This window comes from Oncorhynchus masou, chromosome 18, assembly GCF_036934945.1.
Source record: "Oncorhynchus masou masou isolate Uvic2021 chromosome 18, UVic_Omas_1.1, whole genome shotgun sequence".
Classification (NCBI taxonomy): Eukaryota; Metazoa; Chordata; class Actinopteri; order Salmoniformes; family Salmonidae; genus Oncorhynchus; species Oncorhynchus masou.
The window spans coordinates 75270329-75290924 of NC_088229.1; the positions used below are offsets into that span (position 1 = coordinate 75270329).

The 20596-nt window shown below is 48.3% G+C and overlaps 1 protein-coding gene across 1 annotated transcript in view; it reads left to right on the forward strand.

The window, feature by feature from the left end:
* The window catches only part of ism1 (isthmin 1), a 105364-nt gene that overhangs the window by 71328 nt on the left and 13440 nt on the right, over nt 1-20596 (forward strand). The window contains exons 4-6 of the mRNA XM_064924481.1: nt 7767-8100; nt 15165-15308; nt 16966-17055. Of these exons, the coding sequence (XP_064780553.1) occupies nt 7767-8100; nt 15165-15308; nt 16966-17055 (568 nt within the window). The remainder of the gene's footprint in view (nt 1-7766; nt 8101-15164; nt 15309-16965; nt 17056-20596) is intronic.

Sequence of the window (20596 nt, forward strand, 5' to 3'; positions counted from 1 at the left end):
GAGATGAGGAGAAGAGTCAACAATAAGACAGAGGGGGTTCAGGGTATAGGAGGAGATGAGGAGAAGAATCAACAACAAGACAGAGGGGGTTCAGGGTATAGGAGGAGACGAGTAGGAGGAGAAGAGGAAACAAGTCAACAATAAGACAGGGTTCAGGGTATAGGAGGAGACGAGGAGAAGTGTCAACATTAAGTCAGGGTTCAGGGTATAGGAGGAGATGAGGAGAAGTGTCAACAATAAGACAGAGGGGCTTCAAGGTATAGGAGGAGATCAGGAGAAGAGTCAACATTAAGACGGGGTTCACGGTATAGGAGGAGACGAGGAGAAGAGCCAACAATAAGACAGGGTTCAGGGTATAGTAGGAGATGAGGAGAAGAGTCAACATTAAGACAGGGTTCAGGGTATAGGAGGAGAGGAGGAGAAGAGTCAACAATAAGTCAGGGTTCAGGGTATAGAAGGAGACGAGAAGAGTCAACATTAAGACAGGGTTCAGGGTATAGGAGGAGATCAGGAGAAGAGTCAACATTAAGACGGGGTTCACTGTATAGGAGGAGACGAGGAGAAGAGCCAACAATAAGACAGGGTTCAGGGTATAGAAGGAGACGAGGAGAAGAGTCAACATTAAGACAGTGTTCAGGGTATAGGAGGAGAGGAGGAGAAGAGTCAACATTAAGACAGTGTTCAGGGTATAGGAGGAGAGTCAACATTAAGACAGAGGGGGTTCAGGGTATAGGAGGAGATGAGGAGAAGAGTCAACAATAAGACAGAGGCGGTTCAGGGTATATAGAGGAGAAGAGTCAACAATAAGACAGAGGGGGTTCAGGGTATAGAAGGAGATGAGGAGAAGAGTCAACAATAAGACAGAGGGGGTTCAGGGTATAGGAGGAGACGAGGAGAAGAATCAACAACAAGACAGAGGGGGTTCAGGGTATAGGAGGAGACGAGTAGGAGGAGAAGAGGAGACAAGTCAACAATAAGACAGGGTTCAGGGTATAGGAGGAGACGAGGAGAAGTGTCAACATTAAGTCAGGGTTCAGGGTATAGGAGGAGATGAGGAGAAGTGTCAACAATAAGACGGGGTTCACGGTATAGGAGGAGACGAGGAGAAGAGCCAACAATAAGACAGTGTTCAGGGTATAGGAGGAGATGAGGAGAAGAGTCAACATTAAGACAGAGTTCAGGGTATAGGAGGAGAGTCAACATTAAGACAGAGGGGGTTCAGGGTATAGGAGGAGAAGAGTCAACAATAAGACAGAGGGGGTTCAGGGTATAGGAGGAGACGAGGAGAAGAGTCAACATTAAGACAGAGGGGGTTCAGGGTATAGGAGGAGAAGGGTCAACAATAAGACAGATGGGGATCGGGGTATAGGAGGAGAAGAGTCAACAATAAGACAGAGGGGGTTCAGGGTATAGGAGGAGAAGGGTCAACAATAAGACAGAGGGGGTTCGGGGTATAGGAGGAGAAGAGTCAACAATAAGACAGAGGGTGTACAGGGTATAGGAGGAGACGAGGAGAAGAGTCAACATTAAGACAGAGGGGGTTCAGGGTATAGTAGGAGAAGGGTCAACAATAAGACAGAGGGAGTTCGGGGTATAGGAGGAGAAGAGTCAACAATAAGACAGAGGGGGTGCAGGGTATAGGAGGAGAAGAGGAGAAGATTCAACAATAAGACAGACTGGGTTCAGGGTATAGGGGAGACGAGGAGAAGAGTCAACATTAAGACGGGGTTCAGGGTATAGAAGGAGACGAGGAGAAGAGCCAACAATAAGACAGGGTTCAGGGTATAGAAGGAGACGAGGAGAAGTGTCAACATTTAGACAGGGTTCAGGGTATAGGAGGAGAGTCAACATTAAGACAGATGGGGTTCAGGGTATAGGAGGAGATGAGAAGAAGAGTCAACAATAAGACAGTGGGGGTTCAGGGTATAGGAGGAGACGAGGAGAAGAGTCAACATTAAGACAGAGGGGGTTCAGGGTATAGGAGGAGAAGGGTCAACAATAAGACAGATGGGGATCGGGGTATAGGAGGAGAAGAGTCAACAATAAGACAGAGGGGGTTCAGGGTATAGGAGGAGAAGGGTCAACAATAAGACAGAGGGGGTTCGGGGTATAGGAGGAGAAGAGTCAACAATAAGACAGAGGGTGTACAGGGTATAGGAGGAGACGAGGAGAAGAGTCAACATTAAGACAGAGGGGGTTCAGGGTATAGTAGGAGAAGGGTCAACAATAAGACAGAGGGAGTTCGGGGTATAGGAGGAGAAGAGTCAACAATAAGACAGAGGGGGTGCAGGGTATAGGAGGAGAAGAGGAGAAGATTCAACAATAAGACAGACTGGGTTCAGGGTATAGGGGGAGACGAGGAGAAGAGTCAACATTAAGACGGGGTTCAGGGTATAGAAGGAGACGAGGAGAAGAGCCAACAATAAGACAGGGTTCAGGGTATAGAAGGAGACGAGGAGAAGTGTCAACATTTAGACAGGGTTCAGGGTATAGGAGGAGAGTCAACATTAAGACAGATGGGGTTCAGGGTATAGGAGGAGATGAGAAGAAGAGTCAACAATAAGACAGTGGGGGTTCAGGGTATAGGAGGAGACGACGGGAAAGAGTTAACAATAAGACAGGGTTCAGGGTATAGAAGGAGACTAGGAGAAGAGTCAACAATAAGACAGGGTTCAGGGTATAGGAGGAGATGAGGCGAAGTGTCAACTATAAGACAGGGTTCAGGGTATAGGAGTAGATGAGGAGAAGAGTCAACAATAAGACAGGGTTCAGGGTATAGGAGGAGATGAGGAGAAGAGTCAACAATAAGACAGAGGGGGTTCAGGGTATAGGAGGAGACGAGGAGAAGAGTCAACATTAAGACAGAGTGGGTTCGGGGTATAGGAGGAGAAGAGTCAACAATAAGACAGAGGGGGTTCAGGGTATAGGAGGAGAAGGGTCAACAATAAGACAGAGGGGGTTCGGGGTAAAGGAGGAGAAGAGTCAACAATAAGACAGAGGGGGTGCAGGGTATAGGAGGAGACGAGGAGAAGAGCCAACAATAAGACAGGGTTCAGGGTATAGAAGGAGACGAGGAGAAGAGTCAACATTAAGACAGGGTTCAGGGTATAGGAGGAGACCAGGAGAAGAGTCAACATTAAGACGGGGTTCACGGTATAGGAGGAGACGAGGATAAGAGCCAACAGTAAGTCAGGGTTCAGGGTATATGAAGGAGACGAGGAGAAGAGTCAACATTAAGACAGTGTTCAGGGTATAGGAGGAGAGTCAACATTAAGACAGTGTTCAGGGTATAGGAGGAGAGTCAACATTAAGACAGATGGGGTTCAGGGTATAGGAGGAAATGAGGAGAAGAGTCAACAATAAGACAGAGGTGGTTCAGGGTATATAGAGGAGAAGAGTCAACAATAAGACAGAGGGGGTTCGGGGTATAGGAGGAGAAGAGTCAACAATAAGACAGAGAGGGTTCAGGGTATAGGAGGAGAAGAGGAGAAGAGTCAACAATAAGACAGGGTTCAGGGTATAGGAGGAGATGACGAGAAGAGTCAATAATAAGACAGAGGGGTTTCAGGGTATAGGAGGAGAAAAGTCAACATTAAGACAGAGGGGGTTCAGGGTATAGAAGGAGATGAGGAGAAGAGTCAACAATAAGACAGAGGGGGTTCAGGGTATAGGAGGAGATGAGGAGAAGAATCAACAACAAGACAGAGGGGGTTCAGGGTATAGGAGGAGACGAGTAGGAGGAGAAGAGGAAACAAGTCAACAATAAGACAGGGTTCAGGGTATAGGAGGAGACGAGGAGAAGTGTCAACATTAAGTCAGGGTTCAGGGTATAGGAGGAGATGAGGAGAAGTGTCAACAATAAGACAGAGGGGCTTCAAGGTATAGGAGGAGACGAGGAGAAGAATCAACAACAAGACAGAGGGGGTTCGGGGTATAGGAGGAGAAGAGTCAACAATAAGACAGAGGGGGTTCAGGGTATAGGAGGAGAAGGGTCAACAATAAGACAGAGGGGGTTCGGGGTAAAGGAGGAGAAGAGTCAACAATAAGACAGAGGGGGTGCAGGGTATAGGAGGAGACGAGGAGAAGAGACAACAATAAGACAGACGGGGTTCAGGGTACAGGGGGAGACGAGGAGAAGAGTCAACATTAAGACAGATGGGGTTCAGGGTATAGGAGGAGATGAGGAGAAGTGTCAACAATAAGACAGAGGGGGTTCAGGGTATAGGAGGTGATGAGGAGAAGAGTCAACAATAAGACAGAGGGGGTTCAGGGTATAGGAGGAGACGAGGAGAAGAGTCAACAATAAGACAGAGGGGGTTCAGGGTATAGGATGAGATCAGGGGAAGAGTCAACATTAAGACGGGGTTTAGGGTATAGAAGGAGACGAGGAGAAGAGCCAACAATAAGACAGGGGTCAGGGTATAGAAGGAGACGAGGAGAAGTGTCAACATTAAGACAGGGTTCAGGGTATAGTAGGAGAGTCAACATTAAGACAGATGGGTTTCAGGGTATAGGAGTAGATGAGAAGAAGAGTCAACAATAAGACAGTGGGGGTTCAGGGTATAGGAGGAGACGAGGAGAAGAGTCAACAATAAGACAGAGGGGGATCAGGGTATAGGAGGAGAAGAGCCAACAATAAGACAGGGTTCAGGGTATAGGAGGAGACGAGGAGAAGAGTCAACATTAAGACAGAGGGGGTTCAGGGTATAGGAGGAGACGAGTAGAAAAGTCAACAATAAGACAGAGGGGGATCAGGGTATAGGAGGAGACGAGGAGAAGAGCCAACAATAAGACAGGGTTCAGGGTATAGGAGGAGACGAGGAGAAGAGCCAACAATAAGACAGGGTTCAGGGTATAGAAGGAGACTAGGAGAAGAGCCAACAATAAGACAGGGTTCAGGGTATAGGAGGAGATGAGGAGAAGAGTCAACAATTAGACAGGGTTCAGGGTATAGGAGGTGATGAGGAGAAGAGTCAACAATAAGACAGAGGGGGTTCAGGGTATAGGAGGAGACGAGTAGAAAAGTCAACAATAAGACAAAGGGGGTTCAGTGTATAGGAGTAGATGAGAAGAGACGAGGAGAAGAGTCAACAATAAGACAGAGGGGGTTCAGGGTATAGGAGGAGAAGAGCCAACAATAAGACAGGGTTCAGGGTATAGGAGGAGAAGAGCCAACAATAAGACAGGGTTCAGGGTATAGGAGGAGACGAGGAGAAGAGCCAACAATAAGACAGAGGGGGTTCAGGGTAGAGGAGGAGAAGAGTCAACAATAAGACAGAGGGGGTTCAGGGTATAGGAGGAGATGAGGAGAAGAGTCAACAATAAGACAGAGGGGGTTCAGGGTATAGGAGGAGACGAGGAGAAGAGTCAACAATAAGACATAGGGGGTTCAGAGTAGAGGAGGAGAAGAGTCAACAATAAGACAGAGGGGGTTCAGGGTATAGGAGATGATGAGGAGAAGAGTCAACAATAAGACAGAGGGGGTTCAGGGTATAGGAGGAGAAGAGTCAACAATAAGACAGAGGGGGTTCAGGGTATAGGAGGAAACGAGGAGAAGAGTCAACAATAAGACATAGGGGGTTCAGAGTAGAGGAGGAGAAGAGTCAACAATAAGACAGAGGGGGTTCAGGGTATAGGAGGAGATGAGGAGAAGAGTCAACAATAAGACAGAGGGGGTTCAGGGTATAGGAGGAGACGAGGAGAAGAGTCAACAATAAGACATAGGGGGTTCAGAGTAGAGGAGGAGAAGAGTCAACAATAAGACAGAGGGGGTTCAGGGTATAGGAGGAGACGAGCCAACAATAAGACAGGGTTCAGGGTATAGGAGGAGAAGAGCCAACTATAAGACAGAGGGGGTTCAGGGTATAGGAGGAAACGAGGAGAAGAGTCAACAATAAGACAGAGGAGGTTCAGGGTATAGGAGGAGACGAGGAGAAGAGTCAACAATAAGACAGAGGGGGTTCAGGGTATAGGAGATGATGAGGAGAAGAGTCAACAATAAGACAGAGGGGGTTCAGGGTATAGGAGATGATGAGGAGAAGAGTCAACAATAAGACAGAGGGGGTTCAGGGTATAGGAGGTGACGAGGAGAAGAGTCAACAATAAGACAAAGGGGGTTCAGGGTATAGGAGGAGACGAGGAGGGTATAGGTATCTCAAGATGCAGGAAGAGAGGGAGCAGGTCTGGGGAGAAGGAGCGATTGAACCAATGAGTGAGGGGTCTGTGAGAGGAGGAGGAGAGTATGGGGGGACCTCTTTGATCCTAAGATTCATGTTCTGGAGAAGGTTGAGCATATCCTTCATGTTTTGGAGAAGGTTGAGCATATCCTTCATGTTTTGGAGAAGGTTGAGCAGATCCTTCATGTCCTGGAGAAGGTTGAGCAGACCCTTCATGTTCTGTGGAGGTTGAGCAGACCCTTCATGTTCTGTGGAGGTTGAGCAGACCCTTCATGTTCTGTGGAGGTTGAGCAGACCCTTCATGTTCTGGAGAAGGTTGAGCAGACCCTTAATGTTCTGGAGAAGGTTGAGCAGACCCTTAATGTTCTGGAGAAGGTTGAGCAGACCCTTCATGTTCTGGAGAAGGTTGAGCAGACCCTTAATGTTCTGGAGAAGGTTGAGCGGACCCTTCATGTTCTGGGGAGGTTGAGCAGACCCTTCATGTTCTGGGGAGGTTGAGCAGACCCTTCATGTTCTGGGGAAGTTGAGCAGACCCTTCATGTTCTGGAGAAGGTTGAGCAGACCCTTCATGTTCTGGGGAGGTTGAGCAGACCCTTCATGTTCTGGGGAGGTTGAGCAGACCCTTCATGTTCTGGGGAGGTTGAGCAGACCCTTCATGTTCTGGAGAAGGTTGAGCAGACCCTTAATGTTCTGGAGAAGGTTGAGCAGACCCTTAATGTTCTGGAGAAGGTTGAGCAGACCCTTCATGTTCTGGAGAAGGTTGAGCAGACCCTTCATGTTCTGGGGAGGTTGAGCAGACCCTTCATGTTCTGGGGAGGTTGAGCAGACCCTTCATGTTCTGGAGAAGGTTGAGCAGACCCTTAATGTTCTGGAGAAGGTTGAGCAGACCCTTCATGTTCTGTGGAGGTTGAGCAGACCCTTCATGTTCTGGAGAAGGTTGAGCAGACCCTTAATGTTCTGGAGAAGGTTGAGCAGACCCTTAATGTTCTGGAGAAGGTTGAGCAGACCCTTCATGTTCTGGGGAAGTTGAGCAGACCCTTCATGTTCTGGAGAAGGTTGAGCAGACCCTTCATGTTCTGGGGAGGTTGAGCAGACCCTTCATGTTCTGGGGAGGTTGAGCAGACCCTTCATGTTCTGGAGAAGGTTGAGCAGACCCTTCATGTTCTGGGGAGGTTGAGCAGACCCTTCATGTTCTGGAGAAGGTTGAGCAGACCATTTTAACTCACTGATTAGGTGGAGAGGTTTGAGGTGGGTGAGGGGGTAGTTGGGGCATTGTATTGGGATGGAGGTTCGCCCCTCTCTTCTGGGGGGCACAGGAGTTAGGAAGGACAGAAGGGAAGGAGGGGAGGGAGTTAGGACCACATTAAATTTGACTGCTGCTACCCAAACGGGCTCAGTGGGACTGCTCAGGGGTGATCGTTCGATCAGAGCAACTGGTATTTTGTGTCGGAAATATCTAGAATGTAGTATTCGAAGGAAACAATGCAGACATTGATGAAGTACAACTCCAATACATAATGGGCAGTTGTTTCTCCAGACAGACTCTGACCTTTGACCCTGATCCTCTCTCTCTCTCTCTCCCTCCTCCAGGTGACCATAGAGGTGGTGGACGGTCTTGAGGAAGCAGAGCCTGAGAAAGGCCTGAAGAAAGAGAACAAACCAAGATGGGCTGCTCCCAACTGGAGAAACTGGTGGAAAACCTCCTCCACCTCGTCCTCGGTCTCGACCCCCCGCAGGCCCGAGGAGCAGGCGCCCTACAGGGGAGAAGGAGAAGGACGAGGGGGAGGTAAAGGAGGAGTTGGTAACACAGAGGATAGTAACTTCCTAAAGCCACTTGGGGACTGGGAGAGCAGAGGAGGCACAGGAGGAGGAGGAGGAGGAGGAGGAGGAGGAGGAGGCACCAGCAAGGCTCAGACTGAATATGGTGAGTGTTGTGTGTGAGGCGGACTGACGGTTCTGGTTCTGATGGGGCCTAGCTACATAGACAGTCTAGAGGTCTGGTTCTGATGGGACCTAGCTACATAGACAGTCTAGAGGTCTGGTTCTGATGGGACCTAGCTACATAGACAGTCTAGAGGTCTGGTTCTGATGGGACCTAGCTACATAGACAGTCTAGAGGTCTGGTTCTGATGGGACCTAGCTACATAGGCAGTCTAGAGGTCTGGTTCTGATGGTACCTAGCTACATAGACAGTCTAGAGGTCTGGTTCTGATGGGACCTAGCTACATAGACAGTCTAGAGGTCTGGTTCTGATGGTACCTAGCTACATAGACAGTCTAGAGGTCTGGTTCTGATGGGACCTAGCTACATAGACAGTCTAGAGGTCTGGTTCTGATGGGACCTAGCTACATAGACAGTCTAGAGGTCTGGTTCTGATGGTACCTAGCTACATAGACAGTCTAGAGGTCTGGTTCTGATGGGACCTAGCTACATAGACAGTCTAGAGGTCTGGTTCTGATGGTACCTAGCTACATAGACAGTCTAGAGGTCTGGTTCTGATGGGACCTAGCTACATAGACAGTCTAGAGGTCTGGTTCTGATGGGACCTAGCTATATAGACAGTCTAGAGGTCTGGTTCTGATGGGACCTAGCTACATAGACAGTCTAGAGGTCTGGTTCTGATGGGACCTAGCTACATAGACAGTCTAGAGGTCTGGCTCTGATGGGACCTAGCTACATAGACAGTCTAGAGGTCTGGTTCTGATGGTACCTAGCTACATAGACAGTCTAGAGGTCTGGTTCTGATGGGACCTAGCTACATAGACAGTCTAGAGGTCTGGTTCTGATGGGACCTAGCTACATAGACAGTCTAGAGGTCTGGTTCTGATGGTACCTAGCTACATAGACAGTCTAGAGGTCTGGTTCTGATGGGACCTAGCTACATAGACAGATAGCTGACACCATAATAACTACAGTGTAGTTAGCAGATAGCTGACACCATAATAACTACAGTGTAGTTAGCTGGCACCATAATAACTACGGTGTAGTTAGCAGATAGCTGACACCATAATAACTACAGTGTAGTTAGCTGGCACCATAATAACTACGGTGTAGTTAGCAGATAGCTGACACCATAATAACTACAGTGTAGTTAGCTGACACCATAATAACTACAGTGTAGTTAGCAGTTAGCTGACACCATAATAACTACAGTGTAGTTAGCAGATAGCTGACACCATAATAACTACAGTGTAGTTAGCTGGCACCATAATAACTACGGTGTAGTTAGCAGATAGCTGACACCATAATAACTACAGTGTAGTTAGCTGACACCATAATAACTACGGTGTAGTTAGCAGATAGCTGACACCATAATAACTACAGTGTAGTTAGCAGATAGCTGACACCATAATAACTACAGTGTAGTTAGCTGACACCATAATAACTACGGTGTAGTTAGCAGATAGCTGACACCATAATAACTACAGTGTAGTTAGACGATAGCTGACACCATAATAACTACAGTGTAGTTAGCTGGCACCATAATAACTACTGTGTAGTTAGCAGTTAGCTGACACCCTAATAACTACAGTGTAGTTAGCTGACACCATAATAACTACAGTGTAGTTAGCTGACACCATAATAACTACAGTGTAGTTAACAGATAGCTGACACCATAATAACTACAGTGTAGTTAACAGATAGCTGACACCATAACAACTACAGTGTAGTTAGCAGATAGCTAACACCATAATAACTACAGTGTAGTTAGCAGATAGCTGACACCCTAATAACTACAGTGTAGTTAGCAGATAGCTGACACCATAATAACTACAGTGTAGTTAGCAGATAGCTGACACCATAATAACTACAGTGTAGTTAGCAGATAGCTGACACCATAATAACTACAGTGTAGTTAGCAGATAGCTGACACCATAATAACTACAGTGTAGTTAGCAGATAGCTGACACCATAATAACTAGATAGAGAACCAGGTAGATAAATCTGCTGTGGAAGAATTCGCCCTCCTCGCGAAGCCGTAACATCCTCAACATCCTCAACCATGTCTCAGCCTGTCCACCGACTCCAACATCACAACAGTTACAGAGGAATGTGGGTGTTATGGAGAGACAAGAAATAGCATTTATCCAACTGTTACGTTATTGTTCAAACTGAAATCCAATGTTTAATTAATCACAGAGGATGGACAACTATCTCGTTGTCTACTATTGGACTGACCTGGTACATCAAGCTGTCTCTCTACAGAAACAGGAGATAGACTAGTGTCCTGTCCAGGGGGTGTCCTGGTACATCAAGCTGTCTCACTACAGAAACAGGAGATAGACTAGTGTCCTGTCCAGGGGGTGTCCTGGTACATCAAGCTGTCTCTACAGAAACAGGAGATAGACTAGTGTCCTGTCCAGGGTGGTGTCCTGTACATCAAGTTGTCTCACTACAGAAACAGGAGATAGGCTAGTGTCCTGTCTAGGGGGTGACCTGGTACATCAAGCTGTCTCACTACAGTAACAGGAGATAGACTAGTGTCCTGTCCAGGGGGTGTCCTGTACATCAAGCTGTCTCACTACAGAAACAGGAGATAGACTAGTGTCCTGTCCAGGGGGTGTCCTGGTACATCAAGCTGTCTCTACAGAAACAGGAGATAGACTGTGATCTCACAGCTGCTCTTACAACAACAACAAAAACACATGAAATATCTGTTTTCACATGTTGAGTTTAAATTTCACATGTAATGTATTCCCATTTGGAGTCCACATGTTAACAACACCGTGTCACATGTGTGGAAAATAACATGTTTTCACCTCACATGTGAATTGAAATGTGCGGTTTCAACATTAAAAACATTCACACGTGGATAATCATATTTGCAGTTCACATGTAACATTCTCCTGATCCCGGACAGGGGGAATGTTTCCGTGATTTTTAAACTGATCCCTTTAATGCTAATTGGAAGTAAAGAGGATTTCTTGGCATTTCAGCCCCCACACTTCCAGGAAAACACTAGATTGAACCAACCTCAGCCCAGACTCATTTGAGTGTGTCTTATGCTAAAATGAAACTATATATATATATATATATATATATATATATATTATTTTTTTTACACCTCATTTGTAATAATTACAGTGTGTTTACCTCCCTGGTTTGTAGTAGAGCTCTCCTGGATTATATTGTTTGTTTTTTTGCCAAATGCTTCCTGGTGTGTTTTTGTAAACACTGAAAACACTCACTCTGCCCTGTGTGTGTGAGTGCGTGTGTAAGCTTGTCTGAGAGTCAAAGTCAAAGGGAACTATTATCCCCCCTCCAAGACCCCATCCTCCCACCATGACATGACCCCCACCCCCCCACCATGACCCCCACCCCCCCACCATGACCCCCACACCTCCTCCATGACCCCACACCCCATCCATGACCCACACCCCATCCATGACCCCCACCCCCCCACCATGACCCCCACACCTCCTCCATGACCCCACACCCCATCCATGACACCCACCCCCCCACCATGACCCCCACGCCTCCTCCATGACCCCCACACCCCATCTATGACCCACACCCCATCCATGACCCCCACCCCCCCACCATGACCCCCACACCTCCTCCATGACCCCACACCCCATCCATGACCGCCACACCCCATCCATGACCCCATCCATGACGCCCACACCCCATCCATGACCCCATCCATGACCCCCACACTCCATCCATGACCCCCACACCCCATCCATGACCCCCACCCCCCCCACCATGACCCTCACATCCCATCCATGACCCCCACCCCCCCACCATGACCCCCACACCCCATCCATGACCCCATCCATGACCCCCATCACCGCATCCATGACCCCACACCCCATCCATGACCCCCCCCCACCATGACCCCCACACCCCATCCATGACCCCACCCTAGACCCACTCCAATTTGCTTACCGCCCAAATAGGTCCACAGATGACGCAATCTCAACCACACTGCACACTGCCCTAACCCATCTGGACAAGAGGAATACCTATGTGAGAATGCTGTTCATCGACTACAACTCGGCATTTAACACCATAGTACCCTCCAAGCTCGTCATCAATCTCGAGACCCTGGGTCTCGACCCCGCCCTGTGCAACTGGGTACTGGACTTCCTGACGGGCCGCCCCCAGGTGGTGAGGGTAGGCAACAACATCTCCACCCCGCTGATCCTCAACACTGGGGCCCCACAAGGGTGCGTTCTGAGCCCTCTCCTGTACTCCCTGTTCACCCACGACTGCGCGGCAACGCACGCTTCCAACTCAATCATCAAGTTTGCGGACGACACAACAGTGGTAGGCTTGATTACCAACAACGACGAGGCGGCCTACAGGGAGGAGGTGAAGGCCCTCGGAGTGTGGTGTCAGGACAATAACCTCACACTCAACGTCAACAAAACTAAGGAGATGATTGTGGACTTCAGGAAACAGCAGAGGGAACACCACCCTATCCACATCGATGGAACAGTAGTGGAGAGAGTAGCAAGTTTTAAGTTCCTCGGCATACACATCACAGACAAACTGAATTGGTCCACTCACACAGACAGCATCGTGAAGAAGGCGCAGCAGCGCCTCTTCAACCTCAGGAGGCTGAAGAAATTTGGCTTGTCACCAAAAGCACTCACAAACTTTTACAGATGCACAATCGAGAGCATCCTGGCGGGCTGTATCACCGCCGGGTACGGCAACTGCTCCGCCCACAACCGTAAGACTCTCCAGAGGGTAGTGATGTCTGCACAACGTATCACCCGGGGCAAACTACCTGCCCTCCAGGACACCTACACCACCCGATGTTACAGGAAGGCCATAAAGATCATCAAGGACAACACCCACCCGAGCCACTGCCTGTTCACCCCGCTATCATCCAGAAGGCGAGGTCAGTACAGGTGCATCAAAGCTGGGACCGAGAGACTGAAAAACAGCTTCTATCTCAAGGCCATCAGACTGTTAAACAGCCACCACTAACATTGAGTGGCTGCTGCCAACACACTGACTCAACTCCAGCCACTTCAATAATGGGAATTGATGGGAAAGGATGTAAAATATATCACTAGCCACTTTAAACAATGCTACCTAATATAATGTTTACATACCCTACATTATTCATCTCAATCCTCTAATACATGTATCACTAGCCACTTTAACTATGCCACTTTGTTTACTGTATCTTGCCTATTCTGCTCTGCACCATCACTCATTCATATCTTTATGTACATATTCTTTATCCCCTTACACTGTGTATAAGATATTAGTTTTGGAATTGTTAGTTAGATTACTTGTTGGTTATTACTGCATTGTCAGAACTGGAAGCACAAGCATTTCGCTACACTCACATTAACATATGCTAACCATGTGTATGTGACAAATAAAATTTGATTTGATTTGATGACCCCCACACCCCATCCATGACCCCACACCCCATCCATGACCCCACCACCATGACCCCACACCCCATCCATGACCCCCTACACCCATCCATGACCCCCAACACCACATCCATGACCCCCACACGCCTTACATGACCCCACACCCCCAATCACACCCCCATCCATAACGCCCACTCCCCCATCCATAAATGACCCCCACACCCCTTACATGACCCCACACCCCCAATCACACCCCCATCCATAACGCCCACTCCCCCATCCATAAATGACCCCCACACGCCTTACATGACCCCACACCCCCAATCACACCCCCATCCATAACGCCCACTCCCCCATCCATAAATGACCCCCACACCCCTTACATGACCCCACACCCCCAATCACTCCCCCATCCATTACCCACCCACACCCCATCCATGACCCCCACATCCCATCCATGACCCCTCACACTCCTTCCATGACCCCCACACCCCCTTCCATGACCTCCCACACCCCATCCATGAACCCCACACCGCCCTCCATGACCCCCACCCCCCCTACATGACCCCCACCCCCCTACATGACCCCATCCATGACCTCCCACACCCCCTCCATGACCTCCCACACCCCATCCATGAACCCCACATCCCCCTCCATGACCCCCACCCTTCTCCATGGCCCCTCACACTCCCTCCATGACCCTTCCGTCCATGACCCCAGTACACTGACTCATTACTACCTCGTAACCCAGTACACTGACTCATTACTACCTCGTACCCCAGTACACTGACTCACTACTACCTCGTACCCCAGTACACCGACTCACTACTACCTCGTACCCCAGTACACTGACTCACTAATACCTCGTACCCCAGTACACTGACTCACTAATACCTCGTACCCCAGTACACTGACTCACTACTACCTCATACCCCAGGACACCGACTCACTACTACCTCGTACCCCAGGACACTGACTCACTACTACCTCGTACCCCAGGACACTGACTCACTACTACCTCGTACCCCAGGACACTGACTCACTACTACCTCGTACCCCAGTACACTGACTCACTACTACCTCGTATCCCAGTACACTGACTCACTACTACCTCGTGCCCCAGGACACTGACTCACTACTACCTCGTACCCCAGTACACTGACTCACTACTACCTCGTGCCCCAGGACACTGACTCACTACTACCTCGTACCCCAGTACACTGACTCAGTAATACCTCGTACCCCAGTACACTGACTCACTACTACCTCGTACCCCAGTACACTGACTCACTACTACCTCGTACCCCAGTACACTGACTCACTACTACCTCGTACCCCAGGACACCGACTCACTACTACCTCGTACCCCAGTACACTGACTCACTACTACCTCGTACTCCAGTACACTGACTCACTACTACCTCGTACCCCAGTACACTGACTCGATACCTGTACTACTTCTATATAGCCTCTTTTTTGTTATTTATTGTGGTACTATTTTCTTTTCATTTATTTGTTAATTTTCATACTTTTTAACTGCATTGTTGGGAAACGGCTCGTAAGTAAACATTTCACTGTATAGTCGTTTTTGTTGATGTTGATCTCTCTCTCTCTCTCTCACCCCCCCCTCTCTCGCGCTCCTCTCCAGACTATATAGACGGAGAGGGTGACTGGAGTAACTGGTCTCCATGCAGTGTAACCTGTAAGAACGGGAACCAGAAGAGGACCAGGTCATGTGGTTATGCCTGCACTGCCACTGAGTCACGCACCTGTGACATGCCATCCTGCCCAGGTGAGGACAGTGTGACAGGCTGTGTTCTGAGCGCCCTGATTGAGGCAGCTTGCTGACCTGCCCAGGTGAGGACAGTGTGACAGGCTGTGTTCTGAACGCCCTGATTGAGGCAGCTTGCTGACCTGCCCAGGTGAGGACAGTGTGACAGGCTGTGTGTTCTAAACCCCCTGATTGAGGCAGCTTGCTGACCTGCCCAGGTGAGGACAGTGTGACAGGCTGTGTTCTAAACCCCCTGATTGAGGCAGCTTGCTGACCTGCCCAGGTGAGGACAGTGTGACAGGCTGTGTTCTGAACGCCCTGATTGAGGCAGCTTGCTGACCTGCCCAGGTGAGGACAGTGTGACAGGCTGTGTTCTGAACGCCCTGATTGAGGCAGCTTGCTGACCTGCCCAGGTGAGGACAGTGTGACAGGCTGTGTGTTCTAAACCCCCTGATTGAGGCAGCTTGCTGACCTGCCCAGGTGAGGACAGTGTGACAGGCTGTGTGTGCTAAACCCCCTGATTGAGGCAGCTTGCTGACCAGCCCAGGTGAGGACAGTGTGACAGGCTGTGTTTTTAACCCCCTGATTGAGGCAGCTTGCTGACCTGCCCAGGTGAGGACAGTGTGACAGGCTGTGTGTTCTAAACCCCCTGATTGAGGCAGCTTGCTGACCTGCCCAGGTGAGGAGAGTGTGACAGGCTGTGTGTTCTAAACCCCCTGATTGAGGCAGCTTGCTGACCTGCCCAGGTGAGGACAGTGTGACAGGCTGTGTGTGCTAAACCCCCTGATTGAGGCAGTTTGCTGACCTGCCCAGGTGAGGACAGTGTGACAGGCTGTGTTCTGAATCTTTTTTTCGTGTCATTGGATCCAGGTCACATGTTTAAATGGTCACTGTCATATTTACATGTATTTTTTATTTTTACGGGTGATAAATACCTGTAGATTATTTAAAGGGATGACAAATACCTGTAGATTATTAAAGGGATGATAAATACCTGTAGATTATTTAAGGGTTGATAAATACCTGTAGATTATTAAAGGGATGACAAATACCTCTAGATTATTAAAGGGATTATAAATACCTGTAGATTATTAAAGGGATGATAAATACCTGTAGATTTTTAAAGGGATGACAAATACCTCGATTATTAAAGGGATGATAAATACCTGTATATATTTAAAGGGATGACAAATACCTCTAGATTTTTAAAGGGATGACAAATACCTCTAGATTATTTAAGGGATAATATATACCTGTAGATATTTAAAGGGATGATAAATACCTGTATATTTTTAAAGGGATGATAAATACCTGTAGATATTTAAGGGATGATAAATACCTGTAGATATTTAAAGGGATGATAAATACCTGTAGATATTTAAAGGGATGATAAATACCTGTAGATATTTAAAGGGATGATAAATACCTGTAGATATTTAAAGGGATGATAAATACCTGTATATTTTTAAAGGGATGATAAATACCTGTAGATTTTTTTAAATTAACATCACTTCAGTATTATAGGAGGTCAGAGTGACACAGGAAATACACGGGGTGTGAAACAGGAAACAGAAAGTACACGGCGTGTGAAACAGGAAGCAGAAAGTACACGGTGTGTTTACTGTCCTTACATCTTTCATCCTGTTGCATCATTAACTGACCGTGTGTCTGTCTCAAGGTATTGAAGATGCGTTCAAGACAGCCGCCACTGAGGTCAGTCTGCTGGCTGGAACCGATGAGTTCAACGCTACAGAGCTCTTTGGTGTCGGTAAGTCTCTTCTTTCAGGAGTCATTTTCCCCTCATGTATCTAAACATCAGGTTTCCTCCACTGTCAAACGCAACAGCGATTCTATTCAGCATTAATGTCCAGATCAGGGTTACTTTCTGAATTGACCTCAAACAGTGGCCCAGTCCTCCCAGACAGCCCAATGATTTGTGAGGATATGTCTGTTCTAGTCAATATATTTCCATGGCCCAGTCCTCCAGTGCAGCCCATTGATTTGTAAGGATATGTCTGTCCTAGTCAATATATTTCTATGGCCCAGTCCTTCCGGGGCCCACTCATCATTCTTTCTCATTCTACATCAGGACAGGAAGAGAGCCAAGCATTCTGTAATGTTCTGCTCTCTGTGTCTGTTCCAATATCCTCAGTTAGCCAGGAGAAAAGAACCCATCAAATAAATAGCTAGGCTAGCACACTTATGCATCCTCCCATTCCCATCTTGTATGAGACAGAGACAGAGAGAGAGAGAGAATGGGGGTGAGAGAGAAAGAGAGAGACAGGGTGCAGAGGTGACTAACTAACCCTGTCTCTTCTAGACCCAGACAGCTGTAGGGAGAGATCCAGACTAACTAACCCTGTCTCTTCTAGACCCAGACAGTTGTAGGGAGAGGTCCAGACTAACTAACCCTGTCTCTTCTAGACCCAGACAGTTGTAGGGAGAGGTCCAGACTAACTAACCCTGTCTCTTCTAGACCCAGACAGCTGTAGGGAGAGATCCAGACTAACTAACTCTCTCTTCTAGACCCAGACAGCTGTAGGGAGAGATCCAGACTAACTCTGTCTCTGCTAGACCCAGACAGCTGTAGGGAGAGATCCAGACTAACTCTGTCTCTTCAAGACCCAGACAGCTGTCGGGAGAGATCCAGACTAACTCTGTCTCTTCTAGACACAGACAGCTGTAGGGAGAGATCCAGACTAACTCTGTCTCTTCTAGACCCAGACAGCTGTAGGGAGAGATCCAGACTAACTAACTCTTCTAGACCCAGACAGCTGTAGGGAGAGATCCAGACTAACTCTGTCTCTTCTAGACACAGACAGCTGTAGGGAGAGATCCAGACTAACTAACTCTTCTAGACCCAGACAGCTGTAGGGAGAGATCCAGACTAACTAACTCTCTTCTAGACCCAGACAGCTGTAGGGAGAGATCCAGACTAACTCTGTCTCTTCTAGACCCAGACAGCTGTAGGGAGAGATCCAGACTAACTCTGTCTCTTCTAGACCCAGACAGCTGTAGGGAGAGATCCAGACTAACTCTGTCTCTTCTAGACCCAGACAGCTGTAGGGAGAGATCCAGACTAACTCTGTCTCTTCTAGACCCAGACAGCTGTAGGGAGAGATCCAGACTAACTCTGTCTCTTCTAGACACAGACAGCTGTAGGGAGAGATCCAGACTAACTCTGTCTCTTCTAGACCCAGACAGCTGTAGGGAGAGATCCAGACTAACTAACTCTGTATCTGTCTCTTCTAGACCTAGACAGCTGTAGGGAGAGATCCAGACTAACTTACTCTTCTAGACCCAGACAGTTGTAGGGAAAGATCCAGACTAACTTACTCTTCTAGACCCAGACAGCTGTAGGGAGAGATCCAGACTAACTGTCTCTTCTAGACCCAGACAGCTGTAGGGAGAGATCCAGACTAACTTACTCATCTAGACCCAGACAGTTGTAGGGAGAGATCCAGACTAACTTACTCTTCTAGACCCAGACAGTTGTAGGGAGAGATCCAGACTAACTTACTCATCTAGACCCAGACAGCTGTAGGGAGAGATCCAGACTAACTCTGTCTCTTCTAGACCCAGACAGCTGTAGGGAGAGATCCAGACTAACTAACTCTGTCTCTTCTAGACCCAGACAGCTGTAGGGAGAGATCCAGACTAACTCTGTCTCTCTCTGCTAGACCCAGACAGCTGTAGGGAGAGATCCAGACTAACTAACTCTGTCTCTTCTAGACCCAGACAGCTGTAGGGAGAGATCCAGACTAACTCTGTCTCTCTCTTCTAGACCCAGACAGCTGTAGGGAGAGATCCAGACTAACTATGTCTCTCTCTGCTAGACCCAGACAGCTGTAGGGAGAGATCCAGACTAACTCTGTCTCTACTAGACCCAGACAGCTGTAGGGAGAGATCCAGACTAACTCTGTCTCTCTCTGCTAGAACCAGACAGCTGTACTGAGAGATCCAGACTAACTAACTCTGTCTCTGCTAGACCCAGACAGCTGTAGGGAGAGATCCAGACTAACTCTCTGTCTTCTAGACCCAGACAGCTGTAGGGAGAGATCCAGACTAACTCTGTCTCTCTCTTCTAGACCCAGACAGCTGTAGGGAGAGATCCAGACTAACTAACTCTGTCTCTGCTAGACCCAGACAGCTGTAGGGAGAGATCCAGACTAACTATGTCTCTCTCTTCTAGACCCAGACAGCTGTAGGGAGAGATCCAGACTAACTAACTCTTCTAGACCCAGACAGCTGTAGGGAGAGATCCGGACTAACTAACTCTGTCTCTGCTAGACCCAGACAGCTGTAGGGAGAGATCCAGACTAACTAACTCTGTCTCTGCTAGACCCAGACAGCTGTAGGGAGAGATCCAGACTAACTCTCTGTCTTCTAGACCCAGACAGCTGTAGGGAGAGATCCAGACTAACTCTGTCTCCCTCTTCTAGATCCAGACAGCTGTAGGGAGAGATCCAGACTAACTCTGTCTCTCTCTGCTAGACCCAGACAGCTGTAGGGAGAGATCCAGACTAACTAACTCTGTCTCTGCTAGACCCAGACAGCTGTAGGGTGAGATCCAGACTAACTCTCTGTCTTCTAGACCCAGACAGCTGTAGGGAGAGATCCAGACTAACTCTGTCTCTCTCTTCTAGACCCAGACAACTGTAGGGAGAGATCCAGACTAACTCTCTGTCTTCTAGACCCAGACAGCTGTAGGGAGAGATCCAGACTAACTCTGTCTCTTCTAGACCCAGACAGCTGTAGGGAGAGATCCAGACTAGCTCTGTCTCTCTCTGCTAGACCCAGACAGCTGTAGGGAGAGATCCAGACTAACTAACTCTGACTCTGCTAGACCCAGACAGCTGTAGGGAGAGATCCGGACTAACTCTCTGTCTTCTAGACCCAGACAGCTGTAGGGAGAGATCCAGACTAACTAACTCTGTCTCTGCTAGACCCAGACAGCTGTAGGGAGAGATCCAGACTAACTATGTCTCTTCTAGACCCAGACAGCTGTAGGGAGAGATCCAGACTAACTCTGTCTTTGCTAGACCCAGACAGCTGTAGGGAGAGATCCAGACTAACTCTGTCTCTTCTAGACCCAGACAGCTGTAGGGAGAGATCCAGACTAATTCTGTCTCTGCTAGACCCAGACAGCTGTAGGGAGAGATCCAGACTAACTCTCTCTCTTCTAGACCCAGACAGCTGTAGTGAGAGATCCAGACTAACTCTGTCTCTCTCTTCTAGACCCAGACAGCTGTAGGGAGAGATCCAGACTAACTAACTCTGTCTCTGCTAGACCCAGACAGCTGTAGGGA